The sequence below is a fragment of the Myotis davidii genome, unplaced genomic scaffold (genome assembly GCF_000327345.1).
Source record: "Myotis davidii unplaced genomic scaffold, ASM32734v1 scaffold803, whole genome shotgun sequence".
NCBI lineage: Eukaryota > Metazoa > Chordata > Mammalia > Chiroptera > Vespertilionidae > Myotis > Myotis davidii.
The window spans coordinates 4,054,925-4,070,339 of NW_006295567.1; the positions used below are offsets into that span (position 1 = coordinate 4,054,925).

The 15,415-nt window shown below is 39.3% G+C and overlaps 1 protein-coding gene across 1 annotated transcript in view; it reads right to left on the bottom strand.

The window, feature by feature from the left end:
* The window catches only part of ADGRB3 (adhesion G protein-coupled receptor B3), a 669,006-nt gene that overhangs the window by 370,621 nt on the left and 282,970 nt on the right, over positions 1-15,415 (bottom strand). The window contains exons 8-9 of the mRNA XM_006770359.2: positions 4,583-4,684; positions 4,124-4,230 (exon numbers count right to left, since the gene is read on the bottom strand). Coding sequence (XP_006770422.1) covers positions 4,124-4,230; positions 4,583-4,684 — 209 coding nt within the window. The remainder of the gene's footprint in view (positions 1-4,123; positions 4,231-4,582; positions 4,685-15,415) is intronic.

Genomic DNA, 15,415 nt, shown 5'->3' on the forward strand with positions numbered 1-15,415 from the left:
GCTGGTTTACAGATTATCCAGATATTAGACTTAGCTGTTAGGGTATTAAAATGACTATGGTTAAAATGTTAAGGAAAACAGAAGGGGAAAAAGACAAAATAGAATTTCTCTATTTTTTTTTTGGAGAATTTTAAAAGAGTTGGAAGCTTAAAAAAAATAGAAGGTATATACTAGATCAAGAGTTAGTGACCTACAACCTGTGGGCCAAACCCAACCCATTGCCTGGATTTGCATGTTTTACTGAAATACAGCCTTGGTTACTTATAGTCTATGAGAGATCTTTTGATAAAACAGCAGAGTTAAGTAGTTAGGACAGATACTATATGGTGTCTAAACTCTAAAATATTTATCCTGTCCTTGACATACATGGTGAACTTTGACATATAAATTGTTTGAGACTATCAAGATTTAAACAACACCTTCCTTCCAAATATCTACATTTTCCCATTAGCTCCTTCAGGGCAGATAGCATTCAATAACTGTGAGGTATTATCATTTGTTGAACAATTAGTGAACTCATAGTTTTATTCAGGATCATATGTTAAAAAAAAAACTTTGAAATTGTGATGTTGAACTCAGATCCTCAAACCTCTAACTTGTGATCCTGAATAAAACTACAAACATTTTATTTTAAAGGAAATAATGTTTTTCAACTTTTCTTTGGCATTCATGGGTCTTGCAATGATTATCTGAAAGTGAGGACTCTGACAAACTTTTGAAGTTTGTCAACAAGAATACACAGGCACTCAAGTGCTATCCTTTGTGTATGATATTTAAAACAAGAGTAGCCACTTTTTGTCATGGAGGGCCATGTAATTACAAATACATGTATATGGATGCCAAACTAATATTGTGATTAGTGATAATAATAGCTCAGACTTCTTTGAATGTGTACTATGGTAAAAATTGGTATATGTTAAATTTGTTTTTATTGATTTCAGAGAGAAAGAGAGAGGGAGAGAGAGAGAGAAACATCAGTGATGAGAATCATTGATCAGCTGCCTCCTGCACACTCATACAAGAGATAGAGCCTGAAACCCCGGCACAAATCCTGACTGACAATCAAACCATGACCTCCTGGTTCATTGATTAACACTCAACCACTGAGACACATCGGCTGGGCACAACTCCATTTAATTGGCCTTCTGTGACCTCCCCATTGGTATTTTTTAAGAACTCTAATGCAATTATAATGTTCAGCCAAGGTTAACAAATTACTGACCTAGCTTTATTCTCCTAGCTTTACCGATCACTTGCTGTATTCCAGTCATACTGCACTACAGAAAGCTTGCAGAACAAGTAACTCCTGACTCTCAGGCTCACTTACTTCAACTTAATTGATGGATATTTCAAAATTAAAATCATCTGCTGCTGGACCATAGTACTGGGTTATTTGTTTCTTAATTGCTCATTTAAAACAAACTAACAAAACAAAATAAAACAATGGCCCTGGCCAGTGTGACTTGGTTGACCCTTCAATTCCAGATCAGGGTATATGCCCAGGTTTCAGGCTCCATCCCCAGTAGGGAGCTTGCAGGAGACAGCCCTTGGATGTTTCTCTTTCCATCTCCATTCCTCTCTCTTTAAAATCAATAAAAACATATTTAAAAAATTACACATATTTTTGGTTCTAAGTGTTTGTTCTAAACAAAACTACGGTGACTATTGTTTTCTTTCCTCTAAATAAGCTGCAGTAATAGAATGTATTGTCCTCTTTGAGGCAGGGTGCTGGGATTTGTACAATGAGGTGGTGGCCAAAAATGCATGTGATACATGAAGTGTTTTGCTGCAGTGGAGTAAAATTCCCCTGAAAGGTAGAAAAGATGAAGAGAACATAAAGCAAACCTATTATCTTCATTTCTCTCTCTGATTCTCTCTTCCTCTTCTCCCTTGCTCCACCCTCACCCCCAGCTATCATTTACTATCTTTATCTCTCTCTCCTAATGAACCACCATAAAAGTAGAAGAAAACAGGAGAAACAAAAACCTTAAACCAGGATTCAAGCTCCTTGACATCTCTTCCCATAAAGTCAAACCTTCAATGACTAGGTAGATTATTGCCCCAACTCCTGTCTTTAAAATGTTTGTTAAATAAAAGTTTGAAAACAGAAACAGGTTTTAAGGAACAACTTAAAAGAGAACATTTATAACCAACTATTCACATTTCCATGTGAAGAAACCTCTATTAGAATATTATCTATGCTTTTTCTCTGCCCCATCACTCACTCCACTCAGGGAAGGACTTACCTGTTTGATTTATCTAGGAGAAAGCATTAGCATACCTGGTTTAACTCCTTTTGCTTTAGACAGCTGGCTACCTGTCAAAGGCATACATTCTGCCAGTTCTATGTAGTCTGTCATCTCTCTCGCGTGTGTGTGTGTGTGTGTGTGTGTGTGTGTGTGTGTGTGTAAAAGAGGCAGTATGAAAGAATAAGAGAGAGAGAGAGAAGAAGGAGAAATAGGAGAAAGAGGAGGAGGAGGAGATGAGCAGAAGGAGGAGGAGAAGAAGGAGAGGAAGGAAGAAGGAGGAGGAGGAGGAGGAATAGAGAAGGAAAAGAAGGAGGGGAGGGGATGAGGAAGAGGAGGAAGAGAAGCCTGTGATTGTCCAGGTGTACCAGAAACAAGGTGGGTCCATTTATTTAATTTCAGAGAAGGCTGGCCCACTTGGCCACAGAATTCAGCCATTTTCTCAAAACAGCTTTATAAGTAACAAGTGTTCTTAATTTGCTGGACTACTGAACCTAGTTCCCAACAGGTTCTGATATTATTTCTACCTTGTCTGCTATAAAATTTAGAAAATGGCCTCAAGTATAAAATGAAACACTAACATGTGGAAAAATATAAAATTTTCAATAATCCCACTATATTTAATACTTTATGTCTCTATCCTCAATTTTTAAAATTGTGTACATTTGTTTGTGGTTCGTCTTTTTTATAAAGAAAAGCTGGATCACAGTGTCTACTTTTGTATCTTTTTAAAAAATATGTTCCTATTGATTTCAGAGTGAGCGGGGGGGAGAGAGAGAGAGAGAGAGAAAGAGAGAGAGAGAGAGAGATCCATGAGAGAAAAACATTAATGGGCTGCTTTCAGCACATCCCCTACTGGGGATCAAGCCCACAACCTGGGCTTGTGCCCTGACCAGGAATCAAACCAGCAAACTCCTGGTGTATGGGACATTGCTCAACCAACTGAGCCATGCTAGCCAGGCTAATTTTATATCGTATAAGGTTTCCAAACAAACTTTATGATTATTAAGTTATTGAAATCTCTCTGAAATTACCAAATAATTTCATAAAGAAATGTCACCATTTCTAAACATTTTCAGGCTAGGAAAATTTCACATGATGGGTAACACTTATTAAATTCATGTGGTTAAAATTCATAAACCTTATGTCACCTTCTCAGAAACTCCAGCTGCTGGTCTCTTCCTACTGTTGAGAAAAGTGGCAGTCATTCTTTATACAGCATGCACATAATCTCTAGCATATGATTAGCATTGTTAGGCACTAGAGAATTAAGATAAAAAAAAACACGGTTTCTGTCCTCAAAGAATTCAAACAAAATATCAATACAACAGATTAGTGATTTTATATATTAAACTGATTAATGACCCCATTTTGGCTTGTGTGAACGATTAATTTCCCTGGTGCAGTAACACTGTGATTTTGTTCATACCTTAATGTCAAAATGCAGTGAGAAATTTGATACCTAAGTGACACAGCCTTATCAATTCCTAACAACTAAAAGTTAAAGAATTTAATTAAAAATGTATAGTATTTTAAAATAAGGTTTATATACTATTTACCACGGATATGTGCCAATCATGATAAAGAATCTTACTCCTATAGATAAAACTGAATAACAGATTTTTCTCATGCCTGTCAAGGAATTCTTTTATTTAAATAGCGGGATCCATAAAAACTCAAACCTTAGGAACCAAACAGTTTAGTACAGACTTGTAAATATTAGCTCTCTATCACATCCTTTTTCCCTTTAGGCATTTTTTCAGATTTTTTTTTTAATTTTTTTACCTATTTGATTGTATAGCAGAAGGTTAAATTCTCACACAGTGATCATTAGCAAAAATAAACAGAGCAAGTACTAAAGCTGGCTTTGCACCTACTGAATGCTGCAAGTGTCTGTACTCATTTGATATGCATCTTGCAAAGCTCGGCTGTTCCCAGAAGGCCACTCCATGAAGACTGAGAGAGCAGCGTCTGCTAGTGGTGCCTGCATGTCACAAAGAACAGAGAGAAGCTTTATAACAGGGATGCTAGAAGGCATGGCGTAATTGTGAGGCAGACTCAAAAATGAGGTTTGTACATTTTCTTGCTTTAAAAAAGCATGCAGATGAGAGCATTTTGATTATTTTTGTAAAGCTTATCAGTCACACTGAGAAAGCACGGCATCAACCACATTTTCTAGGTCTCTTCATTGGCTCCATGTATGAAGCAAGTCACTAAAATGGTCTCATTAACTGCTTATTGGACATAGGACAAAAGCATGACTTCATAAGCAAACACAGCATGCTGCTCCTGGATGGCGACCATCATTTGGGTTCGGGTGGGTCGTCCTACTTTACCTGTGGCATTCAGTGGACACTGATTGAAGGCCAAGTCGCCCGCTGGAGTCCTTTTCCACACCATGGACATCAGATAATCCTCGGGGCATATTTCATAAGGTGCTGCAATTTAAAACAGAGGGACTCGACGTTAGCAGTGCTTCTTTTTAAAAATATTGGTATCTTTCAAATGCATCGCTCTAGCTGTACCGCTCCTTCATTTTCTTTAAAGTATACTAGTATTATTGATTGAAATGTTAGAAATGTCTTCATAAACAAACCAAAAACCCCACCGGCTTTCATTTTATTATCTTTAAAATCTTCACGGAAATGTACTTTCTTTTGAAAGTGCTTACTGTATAGGCTTTAAAAAAAAAGTCATTTGGACTTGTCTATAAAGTGAAGATTACTTTCAGCATAAAAATAATAAACTTTTCCTGATATTCATTATGTTTTGGAATGTTATGCAATTAAATAATGTCTAATAAACTAAAAACCTTATTACAATTATTAACTGTAAGTATTAAGAGTAAAACCAAAAGGCAAAAATATATTACATTTTAATTTTTCATACTAGTACAGTGCAATAATGACATTCACACTACATCATATAAAAATAAACTGATTTAATATTTTGGGCCTTATTATTTTCAAAAGCTCAATTTAATTGCTGAGGCAAGAAAGTTAAAGGGAATATCAAGAATAACAGATGTGTACCAGAAATACTTTAATGGAAAGCCAAAGAATTTGTAAAAGAGCAAGCTCTATCTCTATTGTGTTAATCCTGACACCTTCCTCCCAGATGAGAGAATGCATTAATCCCTTCTCTAGATACACCTACTGTTGTGTTTTCCACACAGTGCTGCCATTTATATGTTCATATGTCTGCCTTCCCTACTAGCCTGGGATCTTAGTCTGCTTTTCTCTGTATCTTGCACCTAGGGGTGTGTCTGGCACACAGAAGCTGCTCAAAATTGAATAAATGGATACATTAATATATGTTTATAGAAATATACTTAATAAGTAAATAAGGACAAAAAATAGTAAGTACCTAATATATACATGAGTGTGACTTCCTGGGAGAAATGTCTTTCTTTGCAGATAATACACTAGTTAATCCATACTAATCATAAGTCTACTGCTACTAATTCTATTTCAACATTTATGAACTGAATAGGATGCATTATAGTTATTCGGAGAAGAATGCAATTTGAAACATCACAATATTGAAATAACATGTCCTTGATGATGACTAAGATAAGATACATGGCTTACACATGGGGTCTTTTGAGAACTGAAAGTGACATTGAAAGTCCATTTCCTTCCTCTTTACAGCTGAGACACCAAGGCCCAAAGGGAGGAGGCTTGTCTAAGGTGACAGAGCTGGCAGAAGTATTGGCAGGATTAGGTTTCAGAATCCGGACTCCTCAGCAGCCTTTGTTTTGACCTCCCACAGATCCTTTGTGCTACCTGATTTGTTCACTATAATATCCCTGCCGCTGAGTTAACATAAGTATTTTTTCAAATTAGATTCTCATTGAAACACATAGGCAATTGTTTCCAACTTATGGAATCTTTGCTTGGTGGATGGTTTAGCAATTGATTTAACCATCGCCACTCCCGTTTCATAAAATGTCTTCTGTCACCTCACCAATGATATCCTAACGGTCAAACCTAATGTGCTCATCTTAGTCAGTACTCACTAGACCTTCTTTAAAGCACTTATACTTGGACTTCTCCCTCTTCCTTGAAAATACTTTCTTTAGGGTCTGAGAATATTTTCTCTGAGGCCTCTGCCAAGCACTTGGACCATTCTTCCTCCATCTCATGTGTCTTTCACAGAATCATCCACCCCCTATTTTTTTCATTTTTTAATTGCTTTCCTGATATAATTTCAAACATATTAGTAACAGTAAGTCAATTTTAACTCAATAAAATAAGTCAATATATAGTAATATATATATTACTATATATACAAAATTAGTAATATATATATTTGTTCAACAAGTTAAAAAATAATAGTAATAATCTTGAGCCCTTACTAAGAGTTTTACATGCCTGGATTCATTTAATCTTCCCCAACAACTCTATAAGGTAGAGATTATTTGCCCTGATTTGATTGTACAGCAGAAGTTTAAATTCTCACCCAGTGATCATTTACCAGAAGGGAATATAGTCACAGAGACATGAATTAATTTTAATCTTTGGGTTCCAAACACTCCTTTTAGTACATGTTGGATTCAGAGAAAAAACTAAGGGTAACTGAGAGCAATTGGGAGGGAGGTATCACCTTGCCAAGGAGCCCCATCCCTCTCTTGTCAGGAGCCAAGGCATACCCTCTTTGCCCCTTTGCCCCCTGGGCTGTTACAGGGGGCAGGAGGACTGAGGTTGGGCTCCTGAGAGCCAAGAGCTGGATTTACCACTGAGTCTGGCCTGGGAGTGGTGGTGCTGAATAGAAGTGGAGTCATCATAAATCAAAAATATAAGATCATAAAATAAAACCCATCACAAAAAAGGCAAAACTCAAGTGAGGGTAGAGACAGCCTCTGTACAGATCTTCATTCCCCCACTATCACAAGAACAGAAGAGCAAAGAAATCACTTAAGCCAAGGGATTTCTAACCAGCAGCCATCACCAGCCAAGTGTCAGCAACCACTCACTCCCATGTTGCCCACTGAGGTTAGCATGCTGGGTGCCACTTCCCCTGTTGTGCTTGTCACCCACTCCATGAAGAGCAAAATGCTCCTGGTCTTGCTGCCCCATCCAGTCTCCTACAGGTGGCCCAGGAGGCACAGGGAAGTGTCTCAGTCAACCTACATGCACTCTAACTCCCACCATTTTTCTCCATAATGCTGCTTGTTTCCTCTCCTTGTATTTCCCAATGCTGTTAGTGACACCTCCCATCTTGAATCCATAGCTAAAGCCATCAGATTCCTCTTCTCACCCTTCTCTTCCTCTTATCCTGTGATGATTCTACCTCCACAGCTTCCCCAGGCATTCACCCGGTCCCATTGGATTTAGAGGAACAACCTCGTTTCATTCAGCACTTACCTACCATATACTCTGTTCCAGGGAGAACCAATGGTGCCTCGTGGAACTTTCATTTATTGGGAGGAGGCAGAGGTCAAACAAACATATCATTACTTGAGTACAGTCATGATAAGCACTGCAAACAGAACAGGGTGCTGTTCCAATATCAAAGCTGAAGAGCCAAAGAAGGCTTCCTGGAGGAAGTGATGATTAATTGAGACTGGCTGTGTGAGGTGCAGTAAGCCCTCCAGAAGGAGGGAACAGTATGTGCAAAGACCTGGAAGCACAGAAGAGGTTGGGGCACCCAGGCCACTGGAGGGGAAAAAATAAGGAGCGTGGAATAATGAATGGGCTGAGAAACAGGCTTAGATTAGCACCCAGGAGAGGCAGCCACCGAAAGAAGGGTTCTAACCAGCAATTGGAATGGGTTGATTTTTAATTTTAAGATCAGATTTTCTTTTGTGGGTAAAAGAGATGGGAGAGCAGTAGGTAGGGTAAGTCCCCTGAGGAGATCAAGGCAGTGCCTTAACCCTGAAATGATGGTGGCCTTAGGTAGACCGATTGGACTAAAGATGAAAATATGTCAGTGGACCCAACGTAAATTTCGTAAAGTAGACTAAGTGATGCAGGGAATGCGGCCCAAAGGGGACAAGGACGATGCCTGCTTTCTGAGTTGAAGAGCTGGATATAGAGATACTATTCTCCAGCATCCTCCCCCTTTAATCCAATTTGCATGCCACATCAACAGAGCACTCTCTAAAATGAAGATTAACCTCATGACTTGCTACTTAAATCCTTCCCATGGTTCTCTAGCACTGACAGGATAAAGATAGGGAGGCTCAGTGTGATGCAAAAGGCTCCTCTTCACAGCCCTCTCCTAGCTTTCCCATTATGGTTCATATTTATTCTCCTATGCATCAGCCACACAGAATTAACTGCCATCTTCCAAATATTCCACACCAATTCACACTTCTCTGACTTTGCAAAAGCTATGCTCCCTGCTTAAAATATTCTCTCCCCTTTTATTTATTTATTTGCAAAATTCCTACTTATCTTTAAAACACATCTTAAATGATAATATCCTCTGGGAAGCCTCTTTTAATACCTTAGTCTTTGAACATACAAATATTATAGGTCTTTCCACAATGGGTTGAAAATATGTGGTTAAATGCTTTGGATATGTGTGTGAAACTCCAAATCCCCAATTTTGACCTTAGAAGACTAATAATGTTTTATCTTATTTCTTTTTAATCTGCTGTAATGAACTTCCATGGTGTCTAGCATACAGTAGATGTTCAAAACACTTTTGTTAAGGAAATCACTTTTTCTAAGGAAAACACATAAATAGATAGGCACTGTCTAATGGAACTTCTTGAACTTCTTGTGATGATGAAAATGCTCTATTTCCACTGTCCAATATGGCAACCACTAACCAAATGTGGCTACTGAGTACTTGAAATGGGGCTGCTAAGACTGAGAACTGAATTTTAAATTTCATTTAACTTTAACTAACGTGAATTTAAATCTTAAAAACTACAGCGTTGGAAAACACTGTAATATAAATTGTGTGTTTCTGTAGAAGTCAACCAAAACTACTATAAAATATTTAAAAAGGAAAATTAAAATACATATTACAACTCACAAAATACATCATGCATAGTTTACTACATAATTAAGTTCTATATAAAACAACTACAAAAGATATAGTTGTTTTAAAAGATATACTGTCATTAATCTAAAATTACTATTATACTAAATTATTTTTGTTTCATATGTACATCCGAACTTCTGTTCAATATATTCCTCATTATCTATTAATTTGTTATCTTTCATGCTCACTTCACTTGTACTTTTTTTCAGTTTTCAATGTTCAAACTCAATTTTTCTTTAGTTCTGTTGATGAAATAAATTTCATAAAACTTCTTACTACAGCTTTCAGGTGCTTTATTTTTCTTCTGATTCAGTCTTGACCTAAACCACTGAAAAAGCAATTTGCACCCCAGATTTATTTCCCAGGAGTGGTTTCAAAAAGCTTTTCACACCTATTGTTATTCTGAAAGGACTCCTCTTGGCAATGCCCCTCCCCCACGGGGTTGCCAGTGTAGTCAGAAAATTTGGTAATTGCAAGCGCTAACCACTAGATGGCATAGGTGGGCCAATAGGGGGAAATGTTTACTAGGCCTGCTTCTGAAACTAGTAAGGTTCAAAATCAAGGTGGGCTGAAGTAGTAGCTTCACTGTGTACTTGCAATTACCAGTCAGTGCTTTAAATTTGTTTAAAGGTACTCTACTCAGGAAAAAAACAAAATGTTTAGAGCCTATTGGAGAGCCTGTTACAGGGCTCTCCAATATGGCCTTTTCTCAGCTCCCAGCGTCTCCACCCTCACTGTCCCCCTCAGCTACACTGGCCCCCTGATGTGTCTCCAATACTCCAAGCAAGCTCCCACCCCCCTCCACCCCTAAGACCTTGTGCATTGTTCTACCTGCTCAGGGTCTCTCTTTATTCTCCCTGAACCTGTGCCTGGCTCATTTCTTTATTGCCTACAATTTTATTCACTTTATCAACTCAGGGATTTTCTGCCCACTCTCAAACACGCCCACATATTCCTCTGCTTTATTATTCTTCACAACACTTGTTGCCTTACAACTTCAACATATGTTTTAGCTTCTTTAGGATTATTATTATTTTGCCTCCTCCTGTTGGAATGTGAGCACTATAACGATAGTGATTTTTCTGTTTTGTTTCACTTCTGAAGCATGTAGCACTTACAAGGATAGCATTTATGATATGCACAGACTTTTAACCGAAAATTACCACATACTTTCAAAAGATCTGTTTTTTAATCACCCTGATACTGAAGATGACAGAAAATGAGGGTGATTTGGTAATGAGGACAGTGTATGTGGTGTGTATGTGTGTGTATGTGTGTGTTTAATTGGTGGTGTGTGTGCATTTAATAGGCTGGTGTTCACTTAGATTCTAAGTGGTTCTCAACCTTCTGGCCCTTTAAATACAGTTCCACATGTGGTGACCCAACCATAAAATTATTTTTGTTGCTACTTCATAACTGTAATATTGCTACTATTATGAATCATAATGTAAATATCTGATATGCAGGGTGGTGTTAGGCGACCCCTGTGAAAGGGTCGTTCGACTGCCAGAGGGGTCGCAACCCACAGGTTGAGAACCGCTGATAGAAGCTGGAAGAAACAGAGGTTTCCTACAGATTAGTCAAACTAGGCATTCAGGTTACTGGGTGTTGGGAAAAGTTGACCTTGTAGGGTGTGTCTGACATGGTAAAAGTCCATGGGACCCTGTTCAGAATCCCTTCATGTGATCCACATACAACCTAACTGGTGAAGGTAGAAGTTGATTGAATAGTTATTTTTTTCCATCCACAGCACTAAATACAGTTCATGGAACTCACAGAACTCACAAAGCCAATAGTAGTTCTTTTTCCAACCACAGCACTCAGTTATCAATTCCCGTTTACCTTTTGACACTCAATATGGTCTACTTCAAACAGATCCCCTCCCCCCAAAACAATTCAGAGTAATTTTTCTAAACATAGAGTGGTCAATAAACATTGTTTTCTTCACTGTAAATTCAGGAAGCCTTGGATTTATTATGACTCATTGACAGAGACAAAGTACACGAATTATAAGAAAGAAAGATGACAGGGGAATCATAGATTCACAGTTGCAAATTGGTCCAAGAATTTCAGCTTTTTTTTTTTTCTTGTTCAAATTTATTTTTTTTAATTTTTTTAAAATATATTTTATTGATTTTTTACAGAGAGGAAGGGAGAGAGATAGTCAGAAACATCGAGGAGAGCGAAACATCGATCAGCTGCCCCCTGCACATCTCCCACTGGGGATGTGCCCGCAACCCAGGTACATGCCCCTGACCGGAATCGAACCTGGGACCTTTCAGTCTGCAGGCCAACGCTCTATCCACTGAGCCAAACCGGTTTCGGCCAAGATTTTCAGCTTTTTCATAGTCATATCAAGTCCCTCAGTTGCTTTAAATATTTCATCAAAGTGTGATCTGGAAGACTTTGAAGATTATATCTTTAAAAAATTATTTCAGAAAATAGGTCTGTTTATGCCCATACCAAACGCAAAACAGCCTAGAAATCAAAACAAAACATTATTTTCTTCCATCCTATGTTTCTGAGCACCTTGCTGGTGGCTCTCCTCAGTGCCAACTGTGGAATTCCTTCATTCCACAGGATATTTGCTGAGTTCCCATAATGTCCTCATCACCTTGTTAAATATTACACATAAAAAGAATGAACGAGAATAGCCAAATTGTCTCAGTTCCCAGGATAGTAAGAGAAGAGAAATAATAAGTGGAGAAAATACAATGCAGAACACCCACCATGATCTCAGAAGTCCTGGCTGCTCCAAGTTCAGGGGAGAGAATATCAGTAGAGGTTTCCAGAAGGGATGACACGTTGTAGTGTAAGGGAAGCAGGAGTCAGCCAGCGAGAAAGGGGAAAGTATGCCTTCGGAACCACATGTGGAAGACCCAGGGGGCAAGGAGAACACGAGGTATCCAAGAAAACTGGGAACATTTCAGAATGGCTGGAGTACCAAGTTGGTGATGAGTAGAGTTGGGAGGGAAAGGATGATAAATGATGAGATAAGCTTGGAGTTTGAATTTAAGGACAAGGGGAATTTATTATAATACTAGAGGCCTGGTGCACAAAAATTCATGCACTCAGGGGATCCCTCAGCCTGGCCTGCACCCTCTCGCAGTCCAGGACCCCTCAAAGGATGTCCACCTGTCAACTTAGGCCAGCTCCCCTGGGTATTGGGCCTAAGCTGGCAGTCAGACATTCTCTGGCAGTCCGGGAGCTCTCAGGGGATGTCCACCTGCCAGCTTAGGCCCACTTCCCAGGGGATCGGGCCTAAGCTGGCAGTCAGACATCCCTCTGGAAGCCCAGGAGACCTTGGGGGATGTCCAACTGACAGATTAGGCCTGCTCCTCATGGGCCTAAGCCGCAGTTGGACATCCTTAGCACTGCCAAGTAGGCGGGAGAGGTTACCACCACTGCCGCTGCGCTCACAGCCATCAACCTGGCTTGTGGCTGAGCTGAATTCCCCATGTGGGAGTGCACTGACTACTAGGGGGCAGCTCCTGTGTTGAGCATCTGCCCCCTGGTGGTCAGTGTGTGTCATAGCAACCGGTCATTCCAGGTCATTCTGCCATTAGGGTCAATTTGCATATTATCCTTTTATTACATGGGATTTTGAATACTAGATCTGCAATTTAAAGAATGGATTGAAGCAAAGTGAGACAGAAGGCAGGGAGGCCGGTGACAATTTAACCTTACTTGGGGAAAGGGCATGGAATCACAGGAAGTGGAAATGTAAAGTAGGTGGATTCAAAATCTAGTTAGTAGGTGGTATGGACTCTGCTCCATGACTGCATGTAGGAGGTGAGGAAGAGAGAAATGAAGATGAAACTCAGGTTCCCAGGAAGTATGCCTGGTACGCTACACTCAGTTATAGCACATGAGGAGGACTTGGGGAAGAAGACACTGAAAATACTTTCGAGCACGTCTGGTAACATCAAGAAGTTGGTTGGTGTATAGAAATAAAGCTCAGGAGAGAAACTTAAGCTAGACACAGCGATTTGGGTTAAACGGTTACTGTTTAATGCTACCTATGTGTATTTGGTAAATTAGAAAGTACATAATTAGCTCAGGCCACTCTCTGGGCTCAAAATAAAAACATATTGTGCAGCAATACGAAGGACTCTCACTTTATGCCTTCGTAAAATGGAACAGCAATTCTGTTCAGCAGCTGAAAGAACCCACTGTTTGCTACCACGAGTGCAAATATATAAAAATCCATTTGTAAGACACAACTGTACTTGAAGCCACAAGTATGAGTTAGCATGCTTCCCTTAAAACAAGGTAGCAATTACCTAGTGATTAGCTGTTCATCTGTCTATTCAAACTGATTTTCTGTCTCTTAAAAATAGCAAAAATTATACGGGGCTTACATCAATTTGATGTGGAAAATTGGTTTTCACCTGGATGCTAGAATTTCAGCATTAAAGAGAATTGATTCTAAAGTAATGAGCTGACATGCAGGGGAGAAAACAAGCACTAGATATGACCCCACATTTCAAATTTCACTAGCTGGCCATTCATTCGTTCTTATGTTTTGGGAATTCCCTGAGCTGGGGATGCAGAGGTAAATGAGACAGATCCAGTCTCTATGCTCACACAGCTAACAGCTCTACTTCCAGCAGGGTAACCTACTCCTGTGAAGAATTCACGGAACTGCTAAGGTCTGAGGGGAAAAGAAGGGTATTTATCAAACGTGTTTCTTAACAGCCTTCCTCATATAGAAAACAGTTTGTACCAGTCTCAAGTTGAAAGAACAATTATAACCTAACCACAATATTTACACATCACTATAACATAGGTGCTCTTCTAGATGCATTACATATTTTAATTCATATAATTTCTCAGAATAACCTTATGCTGTGGATGTAATTATCCTCATTTTTTAAATATGAAGAAACCCAGGCAGAGAGAAATCACCCAGCCAGGAGGTGTTGTTGGGCCTCTGTCAATCAAACACCTCTCCCATCCAAGCTCAGAGATGTCACACCCTCTCCAAGCATTTGCTGTGTGGTAAACAAGGTATTTATATACTTTTCAAAAAATTGTTTCTAGCGTGGAAGTCAGCATAAACTTTAAATTCATTAGCAAACAATGTGCATTAGTTTGAGTCCTTGGTCTCTAGGCAATGTTTTACATGTATACCCACCACAAAGTTCTGAATTATTCTTTTTTTAATTCTATATTTCAATTCAGCATACAAGGTCACTCAGTCTAGTTCCAACCTGTTCACAATAAAAATAGGCATCTACCTTTAATTTTGAAGTATATTCCAGGTATAGCCATCGCTTTTAGTGAGACAAAGTTTTATGTTAGGGATACTAGAGGTCTTCGCTAGAGAATTGCGTTCACTTGCCTTTTTTATGTTGTCTTAGGAACTAGTGAGGAAAGGTCATGACACAGGTAGAAAATAACACTCAAAGGTACACTACAGTAACTGGCAAGGCCACTGGCCACAGCCCCCAATATTGCCAACTTCCCTGAGACCTTAGGGACCTCTATTTAGACACACCTGGGACCAATTCTAGTCTGACAAGTGGCTACACGCCTGCCTTAAGGAGCTCTGGCCCAAACTGGAGTAAACTGGGCTGAGATTTGGGGAAATTGAGAAACCTTCTATAAAAAGTTACATATTTTTCTTACTTTCAACATCTCAATGATTTATTTCTAGAGAAGGGAGGCTCATACCACAAATTGTAACTACAAAATAAAAATATGTGTTTTAAATGTCATTGAAATACTAACTAAGCAGCCTTTTGAAAGAATAAAAGATTATAGGCTCTGTTCATCTACCAGAGGGCAGACGCTACACCCAGGCCCAGCTTTCCCCTCTATTTCTGTCTCAGTCTCGTTTTTTTCATTCTTCCTTAACCCTCGTGGCATTCTACTCAAGATTCATGAACCCCCGCGTTCTCCCTTTCAGCACTGGTTTCGGGAAGAGAGAACGTACCCCCATATCTGGCCGCCACGAACAGGGATCCTGAACACTGGATGCAGTTAAGGACCACGAGGGTCATGTTCCCGGTAGGCGCGCGCGAGCATATTTAAGCTTTTCTGAATGTAATACTTCAAGAATATAACTGGGAGAACCGAAGATGGCGGCATAGGTTAACGCCGGAGATTGCTGCCTTGAACAACCAATTCAAATTAAGCCTGAAACAGGGAACGGACAACATACAGCACCA